This window comes from Varanus komodoensis, unplaced genomic scaffold (assembly GCF_004798865.1).
Source record: "Varanus komodoensis strain SLA01 unplaced genomic scaffold, ASM479886v1 scaffold77, whole genome shotgun sequence".
Taxonomy (NCBI): domain Eukaryota; kingdom Metazoa; phylum Chordata; class Lepidosauria; order Squamata; family Varanidae; genus Varanus; species Varanus komodoensis.
In genome coordinates this window covers 826,722-851,033 of record NW_025336442.1, presented here as the reverse complement: position 1 = coordinate 851,033, position 24,312 = coordinate 826,722, and the positions used below count along the sequence as shown (strand labels likewise).

At 55.7% G+C, this 24,312-nt stretch overlaps 1 protein-coding gene across 2 annotated transcripts in view; it reads right to left on the bottom strand.

Moving 5' to 3' along the window:
* Positions 1-3,409: 3,409 nt before the first annotated feature.
* The window catches only part of OLFM1 (olfactomedin 1), a 39,716-nt gene continuing 18,813 nt past the window's right edge, over positions 3,410-24,312 (bottom strand). Inside the window, exons 1-6 of one of the 2 annotated variants that reach the window (XM_044453189.1) lie at positions 24,063-24,227; positions 16,433-16,582; positions 13,290-13,445; positions 10,842-11,061; positions 6,206-6,312; positions 3,410-5,061 (exon numbers count right to left, since the gene is read on the bottom strand). In XM_044453189.1, the coding sequence (XP_044309124.1) occupies positions 4,387-5,061; positions 6,206-6,312; positions 10,842-11,061; positions 13,290-13,445; positions 16,433-16,582; positions 24,063-24,212 (1,458 nt within the window). In that variant the 5' untranslated portion in view covers positions 24,213-24,227 and the 3' untranslated portion in view covers positions 3,410-4,386. Of the gene's footprint in view, positions 5,062-6,205; positions 6,313-10,841; positions 11,062-13,289; positions 13,446-16,432; positions 16,583-24,062; positions 24,228-24,312 lie in introns of those variants that run through there. The other variant, XM_044453190.1, reaches the window with a different exon arrangement.

Below are 24,312 nucleotides of genomic sequence, written 5' to 3'. Positions count from 1 at the left end.
TGGATGGCTTCAGGGGGCTGGGGCAGGTTCATGCAGGAGAAGGCTGCAGAACTGTCCAGGATCAGGCACAAGAAGTGAATCGGGGCCTTTATGAATCTGGAGCAGCTGACTGGCTTTTTCTGAGCTGCCCAGGTCCCATGAACTTGTAGACTTCACACAAAAAGCCACACTGAAAATCTGAAGGGAGGATTTCCCCCCAAAGTCTGTCCAGCTGGAAAATCTTGACCTGTCCTGGATGGGGCTGCACTCCCCCAAAAGGGCCAAGCTCGCAGGTTGGGGGTGCTCCTGGACCCTGAATGATCTCTCGAGTCGCAGGTGGACTGTTTGCTCCAGCTGGTTCGGCACAGGTGGCATCTCTTTGGGCTGAACGGGTCGCCAGGTGAGGCCTGGGCCCGATTCAAAGTGCGGACATTACCATTGAGAGCCTGCAGTGGGCTGGGGCCGGGCCACATGGGGGAAAGCTCTTCTCTGAATGTCCCTGCCCAGCCCCTGAGATCTTCCACAAAGGACCTCTGGGAACCCCCGCCTGAGCAAGCAGGGCTTGTGAGTGGGCCTGCCCCCACCCGCAGCGTGCTCCGCTCCACTCGCCTTTTGGTGCCAGGTGTTTGGAAGGTTTTAACCTTGTCTTTATCTGAACTGCTCTGCTGTGCATGACAAGTTTTGTGTATTTGGAATTGGACTGGTTCTTACTGTTTTGCAATTGCTTTTTTTATCATTGTTTATGTTTTTACCTGTAAACCACCCAGAGAGCACTGCAGGCTGTGGGAGGGGCGTGCAAATGCAATAGGTAAACAAATAAATAACATGCCCACTGCTGCCAGTCTCCCATCTGCACTTGTGCAAGTGTGTGATAGGGCACATTTGACAATGAATGCTAAATATCCAATTCCCTTAATGAGGGGAAAGCAAATGGAAAAGCAGCCGGTAATTTGCAAGGTACAGGCAGAATGGCCCTGCCAAAGGTTTCACGCCCCTGCCCTGAGTGCCACCTGCTGTGGAACATGGGCTCCAGGTGCGATCCCTTTGCGGAGCTCGTAGTGGGTTTTCCACAAGAACCTGCCTGGCCTGTGGACAGAACGCTGGACTGGATGGACCTTGGGGCTGGGCAAGCACCACTCTGCTGCTCTGAATTCCCAGGCTGCATGAGCTTTGGGGGAAGATGGGATGTGTAGTCTGATCCACTGCGGGAGCCCCTGCTTGGGCGAGACTTCGGCTGCCGCGCTTGGTGCCATGCTGCATCTCGGTGTTTCGGCCACCCAGGAACGATGGCACGGGGCAGGCAACCGACAGATGCCCGAGCCTTGGAATGTTTCCAAGCGGTCAGAACAGCTGGCCAGCTGGAGGGATTGTTCTGTGCTTTCTCATTATTGCAATGAAATAATGAAGGCTGGTAATTAAGGGCCAGCTTTTGCAGCAGAACAAAACCCCCTGCTTTTGTTTAGCTCTCTGAAAGAGCATTACAGAATGGACATTGTGGAGCTCTCTCAACTCGCCCAATTTCAAAGCTGCTTTTGGTTCTTTCTGTTTCTTAAAAGTGAAGCTTTTCTGCACTGAGTGGTTCCTTTGTGGGGGGGGGGGGAATGTGTGTGCGTGTGACTAGGCGAATGGGAGCCAGAACACAGGTTGGTGGGGGGACAACATTCTGGAAAGGGGCAGGGATGTCGGTCCCCCCATTATAGCCATGCAATCCAAAAGGCGCACCCCCAGAATCTGAGAAGTGCCCCAGAATCTGTGCAGGTGCACAGACCCTGCAGTGCCATTTTCTCCCTCCTTCCCTCCCTCCAAATCAGGATGGTGCAATAATGCACAGGATTGCCTTTCCTGCCTGAACATGCTCAGGATCGGACCCTTAGGGACGCTATCATTTTAAGCGGCATATATGGGTTGTAAAGATATCAGTCATAAGTTGGGTTTGTTTATTTATGGTTGCACTCACATCCTCCTTGTACTTTCCCCCTGCACGGGATGGAAATGGGGTTGACATGGGGGTCTCTCCTCTCCACTGACTTCCGCAGCCGCCCTGTGCGTTTGGCACGGCTGGGAAAGCCTCGACTGGCCCAGAGCACCCAGTGGGCTGTGCGGGACCCCCCATTCGGGCACCCTGGTTGAGCAGCGAGGAACGTTGTCCGGGGGCAGCCTGCACGGCTGCTGCCTTGCACACGGGAGCCGATCCGTGTGGGGAAGGGCTCCCACGTTCACCCCCTGAACTGGGGTGACTCTCTTTTTTTTTTGGCTGAACCCTGACAGGTTCCAGCATGCAGACGTCCTAGTCCAGCGACCAAAGTGCAAATAGAAACAGAGAAGCAGAAGGGGCCTCCGGGGCCATCTAGTCTGACCCCCGGCTCCACCTGGCTCTGCTCATGGCATGCCCACCACGCGCGTGTCCCATGATGGCATGTTTCTGGAGCCCTGGGAAAGGCTAGTTGTTCATGGCTCTTTCACTGTCCTGCCTGAGAACAGATGAGTGGACACAACCGGATCAAACCGTGACCCATCTTGGGCAGGGGTGCTCCTCCCGCTCCTCCACGAGAGCCTTTCAGAGAAGAGCTGGCCACGGGGATGGCCAGCCCGGGAGCCACTACCGTCCCGGGGAGAGGGGGCCAAGCGGCTGTTCGGCAGGTCTTCACTGGTGGTCGTGGGCCTCACTCGTTTGCGCTCCTGATCAGCAGCCGTGCTTTGGCCAGGCTTGGCAGACCGAGGGCCTGACGGAGCAAGGCAGCTTCCTGCATTCCCGCGTGCATGGTCTGGGATGCTGGAAGTTGTAGTCCAAAGCACTGTGGGGCACCAGGGTGGGGGAAGCCAATCTAGGCAACCTGATGCTCTTGCGGCCAAACTGCTCGATCTGGCGCAAGCGATGCCCAGCGGCCGAGAGAGAGCACTGCGTCTTTTCCCTTTAAAAACGGAGACGACACTGGGTCCTGTTCCTGATAGGAAAGTGGCGCTAAAAGGCACGGGGGAAGTTGAAGCTTGTGGCGTGATCACGTGAGAGATTTGCAAGGAAGCCCTGAGGTCCCGGCTGGACATCCAAAAAGGTGCAGCAGTCTTCAGGATGAGGCCCTTGGGCTGGCCGGGGGTCGTGGGCTTCTCTCTTTGCCCCGGCAGTCTGACCTCCCTCGTGACAGTGACAGCAGCGGGTCTCCTTCTCCACTGCAGCTTCCCTCTGAGTTTCATCGGAGCAACCCATGGTGCCAAACCTACTTCCAGCATGACAGTGTGTTTGCTCCCTTAGGCTGGGGCATGCCCAGGCCGGGGGGGGGGGGGGGGGGGGCCACGACGACACTTTTTGTTACCTAAACATGCATGGGATCAGGCCCTAAAGGCAGGATGCTCTCAATGAGATCAGTTAATTATGTATAAGGTAAACACTGCACTGGTTGTTCCTTTTTTAAAGATATGAAACCTTCATTTATTAACTGAAATGACATCAGTTGCATTTACAACATTCATTGCATAAACTTGGACATACAAAGGGATTTTTTTCCACCTCTGGTTAATAACAGACATACAGTGTACAAGATAATTGGCTGGATACATGTTCTAACAAATATTTGGGTACAACGACTTGTCCATAGTACATACCATTTTTTTCTTCTTTTTGTGTGTGTTTTTTTTAAATTTTATAGCTACTAAAGACACAGATCCAGAGCTACTTTGGGTCTCAAAACAGTTCATCTAAAGGTGACATAAAACACAGAGAAAAACAGCGGGAGAGGGAGAGAGAGAGAGGAAGGAAGGAAGGAAGGATGGAAGGAAGGAAGGAAGGGACCAAGAATTAGCTGTAATGGAATAAAATCTTCACCTACAACCTTCCTTAAAAATAATAAAAATCAGACCCCACCAACATGAACCTACGCCATATTTTTATTACAACCCATATGCCCACTGCAGTTTGTGGTGATGAAGAAAAATGCCCATGCAAAACACCAAAAAGGCGGGGGAGGAAAGGGAATCCTGTGTCGCCGCCACACCCGGTCCCAATGATAAATGTCCAACAGTCATTGCCTTTACACTGTACTTTAGTAACTACAAGTTTGCTATTGAAACATAAGGAAAACTTAAATCAAGGGCTGCCCCTCACAGCCTGAAGAAACAAGAACAGAAAGTGCAGTTCCAGCTGCCGATGGGGGTGGTTGGGTTTCGTTTCCTGTTGGCTGTAACCATGAGCCTGAGCTCCAGTCAAGGTCTGAGAGGTAAGGCGCGGATCTTGCAGGCTGTACATCTTGGCTCAGCCTCTCACGTCTACCTGTTGGCAGCTGCTCTCTGTTGCGACCCCCACCTTCCTACCGTTTAAAATGTATTTCCATATTATGCATGATTCTGGGGTTGGTGAGTGTGCGTGTACGCGCGTGTGTTCAACATTCAGTTCCTTCCCCTGGCAAAGGCAGGCTACAATTCGTCGGATCGGACCACGTGGAAGAGGGTGACGTTGTAGAGTATTTGATGGCCGTTGTTCCATGCATACAGAGCTCTGTCTTTGGGGTTGTAGTCCAACATGGAAATATGGGAGTATTTGTTTAGGAAGGGGATATCTATATATTCGTAAGTGGAGGTGTTGGTCTGATAGGCGTACGTCACCTTGGTCCCTCCCGAGTAGCCATTGGTGACGTACAAAGTGCCGCAGATGATGAAGCCCTCCCCGGCGCTGCGCTTGGGGTAGCTCGTGTTCCAGGTCTGGATGCTCTGCAGGGTGTTGGGGTCCAGCCGGCTGATCACGATGTTCCCTGCGTTCTGGTTGGTGGCGTACACAGCCCAGAGCCCGCTCTCGTCCACCATGAGGTCGATGTCCGAGTGGCCCCCCCAGGCGTAGTGGTAGACGTTGTTGTACCCCGCGTAGTCCAGGCTGCGCGTCTTGAGGATGGTTTCCGTCTTCAGGTCGAACTTGATGATGATGTGGCTTTGGTACTTGTTGAAATAGATTGAGCCGTTGTAGACCACCTGGCCTGTCCCAGACCAGGGGTGAGGGAGGCGGTGGGAGGTGAAGTTGTCTGTGTTCATGAAGTCAGTCATGGACTTATACTCCCGGACAAAGCGGTTGTTGTGGTAGCTGTCCATGTACCAGACCTACGGAAATACAATGGCAGTGGGAGGCAGCATTAAAAAGATGGCTGGGCTGCAGTGCCCGGGCAGATTCCCCAAAGCCGTGGGGGTGGGAGGGGGGACTGGCAGCACGGCACTCGAGCCGAGTCCCCGTTCACATGGGTGAACGCTCCCCGGGGAAATGCTCCGAGTCAGGCCTGCACTGGGGATTGCAGCAGCACACGTCCGCACGATTTGCAAGCAGAAACACGATCCTGTACCATCACTCTTGCATGACAAAATACGAAGCAGCAGCCTGAAAGTTTGCAGGCAGCGGAAGGAGGTGATGAGATGCTGTCATGCTACAGCACTCACTTGAGTCAGTAGGACTTCATAAATTAGGAGGTGCAAAATCACCAAATGCAGGCATGCCAGCTGAATGTGGCATCAACTTCTCTGCTTGACAGCCTCTTCCCTCCCCCCGTTCTTCTCCTCCCACTCCTTGTTTCCCCAGGTTGGTCACAACAAGGACTTGGATGGAAAATAAATCCCCTTTTGATTATCATTTGCTTCAGCAGAAGATGAGCTAAGATTGCCTGGGCAACAGGCAGCAAAATGAGGTGGATTCTGGTTCTTCTGTACTTACCAGACCCCACCTTGACCAGAACAGACCTAGTTCCTTCCTCTACCTGAATCATGTTTCCAGCAAGACAGGGATTAAAGCCGGCCTGTTAAACCTTGAGCCCATGTGCCACAGCTGGCTCCCCTGATCCTCCAAACGGCCATGCCCCCCTCCCAGTCCCCTCTCTCCTCATCGTCAGTCCCCGGGTGGCCTCCTGGCTTTTGTGCAGCTTCCCAGTCCTGCCTGGTGGAAATGCCCCCCCAGTGGCATAACTGCTGGCAAACGGGGCTTTCCACGAGCATGTCTGGGTGTTTTGGCCCGGCCCTTTGGCCTCTGGCCACTGCCACGAGGCCCACAAAAGGGTCTCCAGATCGGCATTTGGCCCAGTGGTCTGGGAGACATTGGGCACCTGAGCTGAAGTCAGTGACTGCCTGTCTCTCCACAGAGCATCTGCGCTCCCCTGGCTCTTCCTGCCACTGTATTTTCCTGCCCCACACCCTGCCCCATATGGGACTCAGAGAGAAGACGCCTCAGGATTGCCCCAGAGCAGGTTTGGTGCCTCCCTACCTTGCTTTCGCCTTCTGGAGCCAACGGGTCGGTCATCCACGAACCAAACCTCGAGCCAGACGTTTTTACTGTTATCGGATCACTTATTGCTGTCAACTTCCCACAGGCTGCAAAAGAGTTGAACACAAGGAAATCATGGAGTTATGCTATGGAAGCTGCTTCCATAAAGTATGGTGAAGGCCACCATGCGGGACGGCTTGAAAAATGAACTGGCCAAATCTGGGGGCCGGGGGAGGAAGAGAAGGTGGTGGCAGCTCTCCAGGACTTCTGGTCCTGATGGCTCCACCAGGACCAGGCTGCCCAACTTGGGTGGGAGGGTGCCGTCACATTCCTTTCTTCTTACAGGCTTCCCACAGGCAGCCGGTTGGCCAATGCATGGCCAGAACTTAGGAGGTGGACCTTCCAGCATCAGAGGTCTCCTTATTTTCTTAAAGTCGTGAAATCATTGGATCACAGAGCTGAAGAGGATCTCAGAGTTCCTCTTACTCAGTTCCTGTTCCAGGCAGGCCATGCTTTGCACCATGGCTGCCCAGCTTCTGCTTAAGAACCTCCCACGGAGAGCTACCAACTCCCATGGCAGAGTCTGGACAGCCGGAGTAGCTAGAGCTTTTTCCAATGCATAGCTGAAACTGACTGCCCTGGACGGTTTGCTCTTTGGTTCTTATCCTGCCATCAGGAGCAACAGAGAGCACAGCTGCACACCAGCCCTTCAGCTCTCTGAAGACTGTTCTCCAGTCTCCCTGCATTTCCCCTTCCCTTCGCGTCCCCAGGCTAATCAAGTCTACTTCCCTCAGCCATTCCGCACAGGACTTGCTTTTCAGCCCCCTTCCCTTCCTGGCTACGCTACGCCGGGTGCAATCCAACTTGCCAATGTCCTCCTTAAAATGGGGTGCCCGAAACCAGGCACAGTCCTTTTTTCCCTTCCAGGGAGCCCGAGACAACTCGCACAATCTGCCCCCTCCCCTTTCTGCCCTCACAATATCCCTGTGAGGTTGGTTAGGCCAAGAGTGAGAGGCCCGAGTCTCCCAGATCTCATTCCAGCAGCCTGACCAGTGCATCCCCCTGAGCGCAGGAAACGCCCCTCCTGCAGGGCTGGCTTGCCGGCTGCAAAAGCCTTCAGCGAAAGCACTCCTGTGCTCTTGCCATTCTGGCTCCATCCCATCTGCATTCAGTGGTGCACAATGCTGGGATGCACCACCCCAATTGCTCCCCAGACTGGTTTTTCCCTTGGGTTGAGCTTCTGCTCCCAGGATCCAGGCCATCCCAGAGAGCACCAGACTGCGCAGCACTGCCCAGATCTCACAACGAAGCACCTGAGGTACCGCGGAATGTGCAGAAAGTGCTCTGCGGCAGCTCACAAACGCCAGCCTCTGGCCTTCTGAAGCCTCTTGTGTCACCTGGGGAGCCAGATCTTGGGGCAGACAAGCCATGCCGGCTCTCTGAGGCTCCCAATGAGCAGGTGCTGGGCGTGTGCAGGACACGCACCGAGAGAGAAGGAGGGCGGGAGCGGGGGAGTCCCAGTGACGGTTCTCTTCAGCAATGCGGCTTCCAGCCTTCTCTCTCTGGGCTGCTCTTTCTCGCTGCCTCTCACTAAAGCTGATCCAGCCGAGAATGATCCGTCCTGCCCGGCTCCTCCCCCTCAATGCAGACCTGCCTGATCGCCCTGAAAGAATCTGCCCTGAAAATAATCGCAAGCGAAGCAAATAGACTATTTAGCAAGGGGCGCCCCGGAAGACAGTTGGATGGCCAAATCATGAGGAAGGAGAGCTGCCCGAGGCCTTCGCCCAGACGAGCAGAAGCCCCATCTCCCACTCTGACTTGCATATTTGCACTTGCAAGACTTCACAACAAACACACACCTTTTTCCTAAAGCAGCAATGAACGGCCTCCTCCCTGCACAGTTCAGTGGCACCTGCATGTGTGCCTGTTTGGGGGACGTGAGAACCAGCAACACCTGAGCTCACCAGAGTGCCCTGAATTCCATCTAGAAGCTTGATTTGACTCAGGTCCATTTCCAGCTGTGCACTGGCTTGCTTTTTTGCTTTCTGCCTAAAGGCCTGCGCATTTCCATGCATGTTTTCCCAAATGGATGCATCAACAGTGCACACCTTGGAAAAGGATGCATTCTTCTCTGATTGATCCCACCTTGATGGCCACTTTTTCCAAAAGTGCAGATTCTTCCTGGTGTGTTTTTCAAATGCTTGCATCTTGTCAAATGCAAACTTTTGGTCCTTAAATCACAAAGTGAGCTTGCAAATGCACAGACTCCAAGGGCCGACTGCTTCCAGGGCCTCGTTCAGACTAGAAAATGTAGGATTGAATATGCTCTGTGGGGGCAGGATGTGAACAGGGAGGGGGGCAGAAAACTGTCAGGGGGGCAGGCAGCGGAGGTTGGTGGGGGAAGGGGAGCACGTTGCACCAGGCAGCCTGGGCTGCAGGCCCCGCTCTTCACTGAGAAAAGCCCCCAAAGTCCGCAGCAGTGGAGCTGGCTCTCTCTCGGGATTCCACATGGCCCTCTGGGGCTGCAGGCCAGTGGTGGGCGGAGCCAGGCAAAGGGGTGGGCCCCAAATGACCCCACGCTGTAGCTTCGTGAGGACACGGGGAGAGCCCTGCCAGACCGGGGCTCATTCTGGCCCACACTGTTCACACAGTAGCCAAGGGGGGCCCTTGGGGAGCCCTCCTGCCCGTGTTCCCCAGCAAGATCTTCCTTCCAGGACTGGAGCCTTGCAGTGCATTTCAGCCCGTTGGAGGTTGAGGAGCGGGGTAAAGAAGCAGGAAAAGGTGGCAGGGCCATGGGCTGGCCCTCTGGGGCATGTGCCCCCATACCAAAGGTCGAGCACCCCCAGCCTGCAACCACCGAGGGAGCACCCCTGGCCCAGACTGCCTGCTTGCCCTCTGCCCTCCACAGGAGCCCCAGCCGCCATGAGCTCATGGGAACTGCCGTCTGCCGCAGGGCACCAGTCTGTACCATCCTCTGGAGGGCTGCTGCTGTTCCAGGAACCAGCCAGAGAGCTGCCCTGCAACTCCTCGAAGGGCCTTCTGTGTGCCCACACCCGGCTTGCCCCTGAGCCGTGGCTGGTGCCGTCCTGGGGCCAGAAGCATTTGTGCCCAGCCTGTTCAGCATACCGGAGACAGTTCTCTCATGCCGCTCACAAACACATCCCCTGCCTGCAGCATCGGGGCATCTCTGCTCTAGGCTTCCTTTGGAACACGCCAATGAGCAGCGTGTGAAGTGGGGCGTCAGGCACATTCTCAGCGAGCCGAGGCAGGCAGCAGAGGCCGAGAGAGGAGCCGGCCCATTGCCTGGATGCAAACTGTTCTCCTGAACCGGAGCGTTTGAGATGAAGCTTGCTGGGGTGACAGCCCTGAACCTCTGGGCCTTGGGACCTGAGCCCCACCGTCGCTGGGACTGCTGTTCCCCATCCTTGTGCACTTGCTAAAAAGGAGACTTTTCCGGAGGTTGTGTGGAGAGCTCCTCCTGGCATTTCCAAAGGTGAGCATGTTCTCGGTGGCTTTTCTCCCTCCTTCCCCTTGTATAGCAGCCAGTCTCTCTCTCTCTCTCTCTCTCTCTCACACCTGCTTCAATAGTGCTGCCACGTTGCCTGGGGTGCCTTGGTGGTGGCCGCTGCCCATCAGACCCACCAGATGCTGCCCACCCCACCTTGGGGTGCCCCTGCCTGACTACATGTCACTCTGTGTGCTCCTTTGCCCGGTACCCCCAGAGCTGCTCTTTCCTTTGTCGGGGAGCAGCTTTCCTAATATAAGGCAGGTGGACCATGGTGCCATTAGCGGCACTCCGGGCTGGAGCTCTGGACCGAGGATGCCAGTGCAGAGCATGGGGAGTGTGACTGCTGGGACCTGGCTGAGGTTTGCTTGGTGTGTTGCTCGAAACAGACCTATTTAGGAAAGTTAATCTGGAAACCAACCAACCCGCAGTTCCTATGGGAAGGAGACACAAGTCTGTCGGGAAGCAGCCTTTCACACTGTGGGGCCCTTCCCCTTCTCCCTGCCCTGTGGGGGCTGGAGTGGAGTGCGGTCTGTGCATGCCCAGGAACACCTCGCCTCTCCCGTCCTCTTTGGTTCCAGGGTGAGAAGCCCCACACTTTGAGAACAGATGTTGGAATCTGAGCAGTGATGCAGGGGGGTTGGTCTTCCAGGGCGGCTGCCCCAGGACTTTGTGATCCATGGGGGGCGCCCCCTGCTCCCCCGCCCCGCCTGGTCTTCCCTTCCCCCTCAGAGCCAAGCTGCAGCCCCGGCAGTGCGTGCACCCGTGCCATGGGTTCCCTGCTCCGGCGTTCGTGCACTGGGGAGGGCTTGGCCTGGAACTGACATTTTGGCCCACTCGCTCCCCAAGCATCTGCTCCCAGTGGAGGGAAATGGCTACAGCTAAGGACGGGCCTGGGGTGCCGGGCTCTGCGGGCGGGCAGGCGGGCTTGCCGGGACTGCTCCTGTGGGGGCTGCTCCTCCAAGCTGACCTCCCCAGCTCCAGTGGAGCCCTGTCCAGCCGGCGCAGACCCGTGCCTCTCCAGCACGGGCCGCCGGCCTCACCATCGCCACCAACTCAGCACCAAGGGCGAGAACACCACCGCCTCTCGGTGGGCCGGCGGGTCTCCTCGCTCCCGTCTGCACAGCCTACCTAATTTTTGCATGCAAGCCCGGAGCCTCTCTTCCAGGTTTGACACTCTGCTCTGGAGCTCTTCGTAGTCATACGCGCCAATCTCCTCCTGGAGCTCGTTAAGAACTGACGTCAGATTCTGGACTTCCTCTTTAAACTGCAAAACCAATTTGGCATCGGCTTTGTACTCCTCCAACACTGGGATCAAAGGCCTAAGTTCCTCCATTTTCGCTTTTATCGCCTGCAAGGTTAAAATAAGCTTGGTTTCAGTGCTCGGCCTGCAAAAGCCCTCACCGCCCCTGCCTTCACGCTTGTCGCTGCCGGCTCGCGATGCGCCTCGTGCACCCCCTCGCAAGAATGACCATCATTATTATTAATATTATTAATGCTGGGTGGGTGGGGAGTTCAAATGTGGAAATAATATATAAATATTTTTCTTTATATCTATATATAAGATATTAAACAGTCGGAAGGACACCGTCTTATTTGGGAAAAAGGCCTTTATTTAGAATTTTTTTTCGTTTTTAGAATGCAACATCTTAAGGTTACATGCTTCGGTCACATACACAAATTCTTTTTTCTTTTCCATAAAATAATAATAATAATAATAATAATAATAATAATAATAATAATAATTGCATTGACAAGGAGTTCCAAAACTAGTGATGAAATGCGTCTCTACAGTTTACATGCAAAGGAAGAGCTCCTGGTTGTGTGTGGTGTTCATAATGGTGCTAATTGGCAAAACGAAAGAGAGAGAGAAACCAATAAGGGAAACAAATAGAAGAAGAAATCAAAGGATGGTGGGAAAAGCTCTCTGCCCTCTGGGCTTTTTCATGGGTACATGTGTGTGTGAGGATGAACAACTTCTTCAGCCAGTGCGACATTGTAAAAATTTCTGTTAAGTTAGCCCTGTAAGCAAGAAGATGAAACACTGTTGAAGAGACTGCATGTGCTGGTCTGCCTTAAACAGAGACAGCTATTAGCTGACTGGTCAAATGCATACTTTAAACAGCCCCGCAGCTCGGACTTTTCTAACTGCACCACGCTCAAGCACCTCTCGCTGGTCAGCACAGTTACCGGCACAGCCTGTGGCTGTGTTAAAAACAAAAACTAAAGCGCTTTTCCCAGACAGCCTCCAGCTTCCCCCGGCCCAGCCAGCGGTGCGGGCTGCAGTGGCGGCAGAGGCCGGGCTGCATCACCCCTTCCTAACCTGCACCCTGCGCACGGCGGGCAGTGTCCTGCCACACGGTTCCCCCCCTCCTCACTTCCCCCGTGGGGGGAGCAGGTGGAAGGCTGCATAGCCAGTGGGGACCGGCATCTCCAGGAGTCCACTGGGGCAGATTTCAGAGAGGCGGAAGTGGCCGCGTTCTGAATGAGCCCCGTGGTCCAACCAGCCCAGTGTAGCTGACATGGACTGGCAGCAGCGGCTCTCCAGGGTGCTGCCAGGAAACAAACCCATGCAGAGCAGGGGCCACCCCTGAACAGCGGCCCTCCCCTCGAGCAAATGGTGGTGACCTGGTAAACGGGAGGCCGGCTCATGCCCTAGAGGCCTCCGCCGAGAAACAAGAGGAGCAGGTCCTCACAGACGCCACCCACCCACCTTCGTCCACCCGCCACGGGCAGCTGAGGGCCCCCCCAGTCAGGCAGCAGCAAAGCTGAAAGGACGGCAAGGCACCCCGGTTCCCTGCAAGGATGGAGTTGCCCCAAGTGGCGGCATCGGACTTGGCACGGACCGGCCGACTGCCGCTCCTCCGAACAGGGCAGGCCAACCGTGGGGCCACAGGGGTGCGGTGACTGGGGAGGCCCAAGTGGCTGGCCTGGTGCCCCACTGGGTTGGATGGGCGCACAGGGACGAGGGCTCTCTCCTCCCGAACGAGGCGACCGGTCAGAGCCGGCGTCTGGAGGAGGCACAGCGGGCCCATGTGGGGGCGCAGGCCAGCGGGGAGCCAGGCAATGGCTCCCCCCTGCCCTGCACCCCGTGCCTCCTGCTCTGGCCCAGAGGGAGGGGCAGAAACAGGGCGGGGGGCTCCTTTGCCAAGCAGGCAGTGAGCAGCACGAAGAGGGAGGGGAGGGAGCAGGAGCAGCTGGGACCACGGGGCCATGGGAGATCTGAGGTGGGGACCCATGGGGTATCTCTGCTGAGGGTCTCCTGGACCTGGAAGTGGAAACCTGCTCTGCCCCCACGCCTGCCCCTGCCTGGGGAGCTAGCTGGAGCTGGGACATCTCCACGCTGGAGCCAGCCCCGCAGGCCCCCGCCCTGGAGGCGGCCCACAGGGTGCCTCTCCGCTACCCGGGCTGAAGGGAGCCAGGCATTCGGTGGAGGGACTGCGCCTGGTCTGGCGTGGGGGCCCTGCGAGGGGATCCCGAGCAGGCGGGCACGTGAAGGGAAGTGGGGCAGGACAGAGGGTGGCTCCTTCGCCTGGCCCCTGCTGGGGGGAGACGAGCCCTGCACAGGGACGTGCTCACCTTGAACTGCCTGGCCAGGTGCTGTTTGTGGCTTTCTTCCACTTGCTTGAACTTAGACTCCAGCCCTCGCATCTGGTTCTCCATCTTCTCGACATACTGCAGGTCTCGCTGGGTCCGCCTGTCCAAGACCTCTATTGACTGGGACATGTTCTGTACCTGTCCATGGGATGGGGGTGGGGGGCACAGGAAGAGAAGGAGGCCAATGGAATCAGGGAGACCAACAGCAGCAGGGCTTGGTGGGCATCGGGGTGGCAAAGCTCTCCCAGTCCACGGGGCAAAAGGTGTGGGCGAAAAGCACCCGCAGTGCGGCCTCAGCGCAGACCTCGCACCGAGGCTCACGAGAGGCAGTGCAACCTGTGGGAACAGGCTGTGGAGAAATGTGTTTCTGTGCACCTTTGATGAGGATTGAACTGATGTGCACCTTCCAGATCGAGCACGGACCCAGAGGGGATCTGGGTCGGTCTGCACAATTCTGGGCTTACATGCTGCTTTACAGCACTCCTCACAAACTGCTTGACCACTTGTGTACATTTTAAAATGCATGTGAAAAACAGAGCACTTTTGAAAGGATGATGCAAAGCTCTTGCTGAGCAAAGGGTCAAAGATGTTGTGAGGACGAATGGGGCCAGGCACCTTACTTTTTGCAGGACGGCTCTCTGCTTGATGGCATCCTCTCTCTGAAGGCGCCCTCTCCCAAGAAGGGAAATTACAGGGTCTTGGACATGTCCTGCACCCACCGGCACCTGGGCGGTGGGCACACCTGGCCCCTGTCTTGCTTGCTGTGGGAGAGATGCTGCATTTCCATTTCAGGCAGATGGACTGGGTCCACGGAGGAAGCCACAGCCCTGACGGTGGGAGAGCTGAGTGCAGCTGTCGCGGACAGGCGCCAGAAGCAAGCTCAGAGGCAGCTTGACAGCACACGGCGACACCGGCAGCATTGCTCAATGGCACCTCAAGATGTCAGTCAGCACGCACAACACCCTACAAGTCTGCCCCTTCTCTTGCCTTGGAGATGCCTCCCCCTCTTTGGCAACACCCAGGTGGCCATCCCTGGGCGAGCCTCTCAATTCGTTCCAAGGATGGGGAGAGGAACTACTTCGCTCTATGTAACAAACTGGGGCTGCTAGTCTTTCACATGCAGAGGTGATTATACATTTAGTTGCAAAAGTCCAATTAATTTAATGGGGTGGGGTAAAGTCATTTCACAAGACTTTGTGGATTCATTAAGCAGTGAATCCCTTGATCTCAAGATGTTACCCTGTAAGAAGATTCCTCTGATGACTGTGGGCTGTAGACAATGAAACGCAGATCACTCGATGTTGGTGCAGACACAGGGGGAAAAGAAAGAGGGGGAAAGCTGATCTTTTTTCCTTTCCTTACTATTTGGTGCCCAAGCTTTCTCCAGGAGAGGAGAGACTGCTGTGGCCATACATTTCGATTTTGTGCTGCCATCACTTTTTGGAGCCTGGTCCTCTGAAATGTTTAAGCATTGCATTAATGAAAAGCAATGGGATCTGAGCCAATTGAAAAAATATTTTCTCTTAGTCTATTGATTTATTTGGGGCAACAGCCTAGCTTTCATCTTTTCATGCTTTTAATTAACATGGAAAGCATTCTGCCATCTTAAACTTCTCAAAAATATATTTGGTGACTTTCAGAAGTGTAAAATTCAAGGGAAACAACTCAATTGCAACAAATGGATTGATTTCACCTGTGGTTCTGAGTCAGTCCCCTGCACACTTTAATGTCAAATAGTATTGTTAATTTTTAAATTGTACCTCTGGTTCTGCTTTTCTGACACCAACCAAGATGGTTTTCCAGTTATTCTTAAAATACTTCCTGGATGTTCAGATTTTCAAAGATTAACTTCCTGGAATAGCTTACAATATTTTGGAGTTGAAATGCAAAGGTATTTTGTATTCTGCATCTGATGACTTCTGTTACACTACTGAGACCTCTAAAGATGTCACATTTTCAAAGGTGGAAAGGAAAAGTTCACATCCTAATGCACTTTTTACACATGACATTTCATATTTGAAATGTGAATTATAAAAGTAAAAAATAGGGTGCATTTTGAATACTGGGGGAGATCCTTCTGCTTATTCCTGTCTTTTGCATAGCAGCAGAAAAGATACCAAATTTTTTTTAAAAGGTTAGCTTGAAGCAGCCTATGAAATAAATCGACCAAACGCAATGGCCAAGGGCAAGGGCCAAGTTCTCTGAACATTTTCCTGACATCCTGGAATGGCCTTTCCCAGGCCGAGGCTGGGGAAGAGACACCCAGTGCTCCAGAATGCTGGCCAGGCCAGCTGGAGCAGACGGGAGCTGAAGACCAAGCCCTTGGAGGGCGCAGGCTACGTACCACAGCAGGTTTAATCTTTAAAAGTGTGTCCTTAAATGACATCCTGACCACTTATTCCATAAAGATTCAGTTGATTAATCTGCCACTGAAGCACATTACAACTTTGCAGAACACCTGAAAGTGGATGGAATCATTAAAGTATGCCCTTAAACAGCAACTCTACTAATTACTCAAGTCCAGCTTTTGTTGATTAATTTGTCCCTGAGTGTCATCCATGGGTCTGGGGGAGTGGACCCATGCCTGATACTTAGGATCCAGCCCTGCTCTTAAAAATCCAGGGAACTGTTACCTATAAACAGGCTCTCAGCTCCAGTTTGCAATTTAGGCTCATTAACCCCGCACTGGCTTGTCAGGGCAGGAACAGGGAGGGTGAGGTGGGGTGGGAAGCCTTTTCTCATTGCGGCTGCAGCTGTCGGAGGTGCTCTCGGGGGCCACATCCCAGGGTGAGCAGAGCTGAAGGCAAAGGGGGCAGGGCCAAAGTCTTTTTGGTGACATTTGTCAAAAAATTGTAAAACTCAAATACAAACTATAAATACTTTAAAAAAGAAACTGGGTGCGTTTTTCCTTAAAGGTTTACTGCCAGTAAGTAGTGCTGAGGGGAGCTTTAAGGGGTGGGAGAAGAAAATGTACGAAAGGAGGAGAGCACCAAAGGACCGACACCTGGAGGAGAGTGCCGGTGCCCCCCCCCCCGCCATGCAGGGATGGGCAGGGTCTCCCGGCCTGAGGCTGTGCATCCCTCACCAGGACCCCCGACCTGACCGCCCTCAGGAGCATCCCTTACCTTTTCTAATAGCTGCCGCAGCTGCTTTGTCCGGGCATCACGGGAGCACATGGTCTGTTGAGGCGCCACAACTGTGCATATACACCGGCCTTCGCTGTCCTGAGCAGAACTGTACACCTGCCAGCTTTCCTCCGGGTTGGTGGGCAGCACCTGCACAGACAGGTGGCACAGGAAGGGTGAGAGGGGATCACACAGGGCCTTCAGTCTGCAGAGGCAGCCCCCCTCCCCAGTGGCATTTGGGGAGGGCGTGTTGGGAGGGGCGGCACAGGAGGGGTGCCGAGTCGCAGCAGGGAAGGCCCGCCAGATGGCAGGAATGAGCCTGGCACGAAAAGGGTGTGACCACCCAGACAGCGACAGCAAGTGGGAACCGGGTTTTGCTGAAGAAATGCCTGCCATCAGCCCCGTCCTCCCAGGGCTCCTGAAACGCCTCCCAGGGAGTCGGGATGCCCTGCTAGGTGGGGATCTGGGGCTGTGGGGAGGCAGTGCAGCAGCAGCCCGCCTTAGGAAAGGAGCCTGGAATTGCTCCCTGGTGACCCTGGATCGCTGGGCGGCCACTGCCCCACCGTCCTGCTGTTTTGGGGCCAAAGGCAGTGTGAGGAAATGACCCACGGGGGTGGAACAGGGATTGCTCCAAAACAAAGGTGCCTGACCCTGATTCAGAGCTGGAAGAAGGGTGAGGGAGGGGGTTTGGCTAAACTTCCAAGGCCAAAGAACTGTGAGATCGGGCAAGCAGCTGGCAAGAACCGGATCCCCTTTGGCGTGGGCAGTGCAGAACGCGGGGTCAGAGGGGGAGGGGCATGACTTCACCAGTCCCTGGCCCCGCTTTACGTTGAATGAGCAGACCAGTAAAATAGCACCTGGCATTCCTGCGGTTTGGATCCTGCACAGCATGAACCTCCCTGAGGGTGCAGCCAACCCTATTGGGTGAGGAATGGTAGAGAAATTCTGGCTGGAATCCACTCCTAGTATAGCAAAGAACTAGCGTCACAGTCAGAAGGTCTGAACTGGATGGGTCTCTCTTGCTGACCACCTTTAAGAAAGACTATTTTGAAGCCTGGGAGAGGCAAAGGAGAGAGTGTGCCAGGAGAGATACTGGCACATGATGGCCGGAGCCCCAGTCTGTCCTTCAGAGTCCTGAACCACTGCTCCACTCCCCCACCCTTGCGGGAAGAACGGTCCAGGAGCCTGGAGGATGTGTCTCCTTATCCCTTAGGCTTGTTCACCCCCTGAAATGAGCTGCCCTCCTCTCCCCTGCAGGTGTCATTCGGGGACAGGCTCCTTTAAAGATACACGCAGACTTTAACATCTCCGCAAATTAGCACAGGAACCTGCTTTTTGTCCTGCAGGGCTGATCCCTGAAGCTTCTTAATGCCTAGCACCATCAGCAGATGTGACGGGGGACCCTCAGAACTGGAGGCAGGAAGTTTCTGTGCATGGAATTCTTCCCTTCAAGGAAAGCCCCTTTGCTCTGCAAAAGGCAAGTCCTAATTTCAGCATTGTATCATTCCATGTGCTCATTTAAGAACTGAGTCAGACAAGATGTGAAAATCAGCCCTTGCCCACTGGCACCTTCCAGGGGCACAGGATTATTCTCAGCAAAGTTCATTCTTTGTAAAGACGGCCCCAAACACACACCCTTCTTCCCAGCCACTGATGATTGAGTGATTTCCTGAATTTGTACCTTCCCCCCTCCACTCAGATGGGTAAAATGCCTTTTCTGAAGCTTAGGAACTGGTAGTAAAAATTTTATACTACAATGGGCTGAACTTCTTGGTACCTTTGCCCCTCCCCCTCTTGGAAAGTGCCCCTCCAGGAGATTTTCTGCAATGGAACATGGCCCTCTAGTTGAACCATCTACAACACCTTGTAAAAAAAGGATTATATTTATGTATTGCATTTATTTCATTTCTATAGCACCCAATATCCAAAGCAGTCTGGTGGCGGTGGCAATAACCACAAGGATAACAGGGAAAGAACCAACCGGACTTGGGGGGATCCCCCATTTCCTCATTAAAACCAGCACTCGGCCAAACTGGTTGGCCCTGCCCCACCCCCAAACTGCCCCACCACTTCCTGAGTCTGCAATTCCTAAAAGAGACAGTGAAACATCTGGCCGTTTGTCCCCATTTTTCAGGTATGCGCTGTTCCAAAGAGCATCTCCAGGGTCTATTTTTGCCGCTGCATCAATAATTCACCACTTTAAAAGCATCTTTATGGCCAGCCTGTTCCTCAAGCGGCGGGGAGGAGCAGGAGAGGACTAGATGGTAGGAAAGCGCTCAAAGCGTAAGCTCGGCCGGCTTTTCTGCAGAGGTCGGCAGGAGTGGTGGGGCAGAGCTGACTAGCTTTGGTTCCTTTCTGCTTTGCAAACAGACAGTCCCAGAACCTCCAGCTGAGGGAATCCAGTGCTGGGAAGCTCTGCTTGGCATCCTGGGTCGGTGCGGTCAGTCTGACAGAAAGCTGAGCAAGACAGGCTGGCCCAACTCCAGTTCATGGAAAGCCTTTCTTATGAGCAGAGGGGGGCAGATTTAATTAAATTGTTCCACCCATGTTACACAGCTAGAATCCTCGAATGGCAGAGCTGGAGGGGGCCAGAAGGTCAGCGGGTCCAAGCCCAGCTCAGTGCAGAACTCCCAGTTAAACCACCCCCTCAGATGGCTGACCAGCTGCATCTGGAATGCCCCGGCGTGGGAGGGCCCAGGAGCTCCTGAGGTCCGTGATTCCGTCGCCGCACTGCCCTAACACAGCCAGGGAATTTTTCCCGATATCTAGGCCGGAAGCTGTACCGTGAGCCCATTATTCTGTGACCTGTGCTCTGGAGGAGTGCAGGAAGAAAGTGTTTCACGAATACTGGACTGACGGAAAGATGAGCAAGTGAATCCAGAACTTTCCCTAGAAGCAAAAATGGCAAAACTGAGGCTGCCAAAGTTTGGGCATACTGTGAGAAGGCAAAACTCCCTGGAGAAGGCAATCATGACAGGGAAAGTCAAAGAGGGAAGAAGACCGCCAAATACGAGATGGGCTGACTCCACGAAGGAAGCCTCGAGTTGACAAGAGGCGGACAAGACTGCCATGGACAGGACACTTTGGGAGGATTTCATAGATAAGGTCTCCGTAAGTCAGAGGTGACTTGATGGCAGAAAACAACAGCCTCTGTTGGATATATCTGGAAGGCACCAGGTTGGGAAAAGACAGATTAGATGCCCTGTACGTTTCTGGTGACACCTAGAAAGGAACTAAGTGAATCAGATCCCCTCTGGTCCATCCAGCCCAGAACTGCTGACATGGACTGGCAGCAACAATTCTCCCGGGTTTCCGGCAGAGGTTTTTACAGTCCCAGCTGGAGACCCTACTGGGCAATCAGGGACCTCTGGCATGGGAAGCAGGGGATCTACCACAGAGCCCTGTCCCTCACACAAAAATCAGAGAAGGTGCAAGTCCTCACGGCTCTGATGCATGTAGAGCCGATTCGGCTGGGAACACCGGGAGCTGCCTGGTGTGGAGTCAGTGCCCAGGCCATGTAGCCCAGTACTGCTGACCCAGACCGGCAGCGGCAGCTGCCCAAGGTTTCAGGCAGGGCTCTCCCAGTACCCAGGCAGAGGTGCCAGTGGGACTCGAACAGGGGCTCGGGATGCAAAGCAAGGCCTCCCCCACTGCGCCACAACCTCGCCTCGGGCTTCTCTGGCAAGCAGGCCTGTAATGACTGATCCTTGCCGGGCCCAAAAGTATGATATCCTGTCAAGCACCATTCTGAGGAGGCAGCAGAGCCCACAGTGCCTGGCTGAAGGGCTCCGGGTGCATGCAGGACACGTGGGAGGAAGGAAGGAGAAAGGGCAGGGCAAAACAGCAGCGGGGAGCAGCCTCCTCCAGCACGAAGCTTTCCGGAAGCCTCACGCGTGCTCTCACCCCAGCAGGCGGTGGAGGAGAAGCTCGGACCGGATCGGGACATCGCCAGCGAGTGGTGGTCGAGGGAGACGGGCTGCAGTGGGGAAGGGGCTGTGCCAGGAGGGCTGAGTCTTCGTCACCAGTGTCTGACAGTATTGTAGTAAGTCCCTGGCCCTAGTTAAGATTCAGCCTCGCTGAAAACCCATCTTGCCCTGGTGTGCGGCGCCAAGCTGTTTTCATCGGCAGGTCACGTGAAACTCGCCTGCGGAGAGCCGAGCTCCGGTCCGTGTGTTTGCCTGACGTGCCGCCTCTCCGCCCAGCAGATCCTGAGGAGAGCGCCCAGGCAAGGTCCACTGGGGGCAGCATCCCAGCCACACCACCTGGGCCTCTGCAAGCACCCGGAGCCGCTTCCGAGAGTGACCCTGGCCTGCAGAACGCCCTCCACGTGGGGCACATTTGGGGAGTGACCCACAGGGCTCCGTGCATACCTGGCCAGCAAGGCGCACTCGAGCTGTCGAAAATCTATTTAGTGTCCTTTTGCTTCGAAACGTCTACATGTGCTCTCCTTTGTCCTTGAAAACAGGACTTGCTGCTTAATACTTCATTCCCTGTAAGCTTCTTGGGGAAGCAAGAGCACAAACTGGAAGAGATCAGCCCCTGCCTTGGGGGGATTCTGTTCCAAAGGCAGGGGGTCCCAGACAGTGGTGGGTTTTGTGGCATCAGCGATGTCCACAGGGCACGGGGGAAAGCTCCGGGCTGCACCAGCCTCCTCCTGGCAAGAGAGACCCGTCATGTCATGGCAGCTGGACCTTATGGCTCCCCTCAGACTGCTGGAAACCAGGAGACAAATGTCGGAGTTCTCCCACACACCCACATCTGGGTAGTAGAAGATCCAGCTGTAAAGCCCACACAGACCACAGAATCTAGTGTGGATCCTAAAGCTGATGGGGAAATGAGCTGACATTTGCTCACCTGACTCAAGAGGGATCAGTGCAGGGCAGGGGAGAGACAAGGAGAAAACATCACCTGAGTGTCATGAACCTACCTGTGTACACCTGGAGATCCCTTTAAAATCCCTGCCCCCAGTGGGAGTCAAAGCCAAACAGGTGGGGTTTTAGGTCCATTTCTAGCAGCTACCTTTCTCTACCGTCATTGTTACTCCAAAGTAGCTGCTGGCAGCTGGACATGGATTGGGACCCCTGGGGTGCTTTTAAGAGCTGGATCAGCCCCCTCTGCACACAGGATCATAATCGCTGCAGGGTTAGAACAGTGTCTGTCCCGGCCTGCCCTCCACCATGAAGGCACCCAGGGTCTCCCCAAGGAGCCCCGCTTGATGCTTCCCTAGCATGCTTCGTTGTTGATGCCCCAGTGAGCATTCACACATGCATGTTTGCTGCAGCAGGGAGCCAGGCATCCAGCCCCCCCCCCCCCAGGCTCCCCCACAGGCTGCAGCAAGAGTGCCCTTGTCACACCCGCTTTCCAGGGCAGTTCACACATGCAGCAGAAAACCCACCCGCTTTGACAGACTGCACAGAAAAATGCGCCCTCAAAGGGGCCAGCTCTTTCCCGAGGGCAGGAGGCCTTAATAAGCCAGGGGCAAGCCAGGCTCCACGCCCCCACCAGGCTCCCTTCAGGGGCTCCTCCTGGCTGCCCGCCATTTCCCGCCCCTCCCTTGACAATGCAATTCATCAGACAACTTAGAAAGATGCCCGAATGACCCCAACTCCAGCCAGGCAAAGGGCAAACAGGACTGCAGATTCCAGGAGGGGCGGCCACATCCAGACTTCTGCTTTCACACAAGCCCTGCTTTTCCCCTTCCTGGGAAACACGCCAGGCAGAGGCCCCTTTCTCCTTTTCTCCACACCGCTCCCACAGAGCTGCTTCTCTCTCTGGAAAAAGAAAGCTCCGAAGACTGAGCCACCGTGTTTGTAAAGCAACCCTTTTCAAGTCAACATCTGCAAGACCGAGCGTTTTGGGGCGTGTCAAAGGAACGCCTGCTCCGCCTGCTCCGTTTCCAAGTGTCAAACTGCATCACTAAAAGATGTAACTCCAACAGCCTGTTCCTCATCCAAGCCCAGCCTTTTCTTTTCTGAAAATGGGCCCTAGTAGTTATATTACAAAAAATAGAAAGCACACAGAGCCCATGCAAAAACAAATGAAAATCGGTACCTCAGAGGACAAAGTTGCTCAGGGGCATCTGGGGAAGGCGCCCCCTCACAAGATTCATCGCAAGCACACCCTGCCCTGCCCTAATTGGAGACGGGGTCTCCCCAGCCACAGGGCCCCTGCCCAAGGGAGGCATGGGAGGGGGGCATCCGTCTGGTGTGAGTTAATCCCCCGAGCAGCTCAGGTTTAGTGGCAGGCGCAGCGCATCATTTCTTGTGCACAAGATGTACAAGCGCACTCTGGATCCCCTTTCTGTGCTCCGGCACAAATGAAAAGATCGACCAAGTCAGCACTCCTGCACGCATGCACACGCATGCACACTCGTGCGCACCCTGCTGCAACGCTCCACGAGGCGTGTCGCCAGCAGCCCAGAGAGGCACGTTCACTTGGCTGCGTGTCCCCCCATGACCCTGAAGGAGGCCCGTGCCAACGCCGGCGTGCGCAGGGTCGCGGCCCACCCCGCCGGCTGCCGGAGGCCCTTCCTGTGTGGGCGGGGGGCGGGTGCACACCGAATCCAGACCTAGCCTGTCTGTCAGGCAGGATCTTGGCAAGGAAGCCTCCCTCTTGCCCTCCTTGTGCTCTGGTTGTGGGGAGAAGCACCCCGTCGCTCTTCCCCAGTGGCTGTGCGGGTGCTTCCTGGGCACCTCTTTACCACTCAAAGGCAGGTCCTGCAGCCAGCACGGCAGCCACGCAATTCTGACATTGCAGCAGAGAGGAGCGCAGGGCAGGTGGCGAGCAGGGGGCACCCACAGAAGCCAGGCAGGTGCTAACCAGAGAGCCAGGCTTCCCTGCCAGCGAGAAGGGGTCCCTCGGTCCCCACAAGTCCCCCCCCCAAAAAAAAACAGGTCAAGGTTTTTCACTGTGCTAGAAATTCCAGAGAAATATAGAGCAAGAGCCTCTGGCAGCTCCAGAGCCCATCTGGCTTAATAACCCCAAACCAGCCCCGTTGTTTTTGGTGCGCCTCGCAAAGGAACTGCCCCTCGCTGCTGCCCTGGAGGACGCGCTCCTCCTGCAGGATTTATCCCCCACCCCGCGATCTTCCCCGAGCCCTTCCCCTCTCTAACCTCAGCCGCCTCGGACTGTTCCCTCGCACGCCATGCCCACCGCTCGCTCCCTCTCCGCTGCACCGGCTGCCCGCTTGCTAACCCTGCTCCAGCGAGGCACACGCGCATTCCAGCGGCGCGGCGGCCGCGCGTTCACACGTGCCCGGGCGCCGCGGGTGCTGCAGCGCCGGAATGAGGGGCGAACTCGGGCAGCCGCGAACGGATGTCTGCAGAGAGCGAGGCGGGGGACGCGGCCGCCGCCCCGCCCCCCGGCGCGCACTACCCACCGGCGGCCGAGTGCGGGTCCAGCACCACCCCCGCCGCCCGGACGCTGAGATGGCCGAACGGCGTCCGCGGGGCGAGACGGGCGAGCAAGGGCAAGTCGCGGAGCCGGGGGTGGCCCGCCCCGGCAGAGGCCGCCCACAGGTGGGGGTCCCGCGCCCGCGCCGCCCGCGCCCAGCAGCCGCGCCCCGGCCCTCCGCAGGCAGCCCCCGCGAGGGAGGCTCCGCGCCCGCCGCCCCGGCCGAGCGGACACTCACGCCGGTGCTCCTGTCCAGCGTGCCGCCGGAGGCCGCGGTCAGCTTGGTGGTGTTGAGCCCCACGAGCGACGGCAGCGTCTGGGACATCCAGTTGGTGATCATGGCCATCGTGCTCAGGACCACGCCGATCTTCAGCAGGGGCACCGACATCGCGGCAGGGCGCCCCCCGCCGCCGCCGCCGCCCGCGTCCTCTGCGCTGCCTCCTCCGCTCGGGCGCGCCGGCCGCCTTCATTCTGCCCCGGGCCGCATG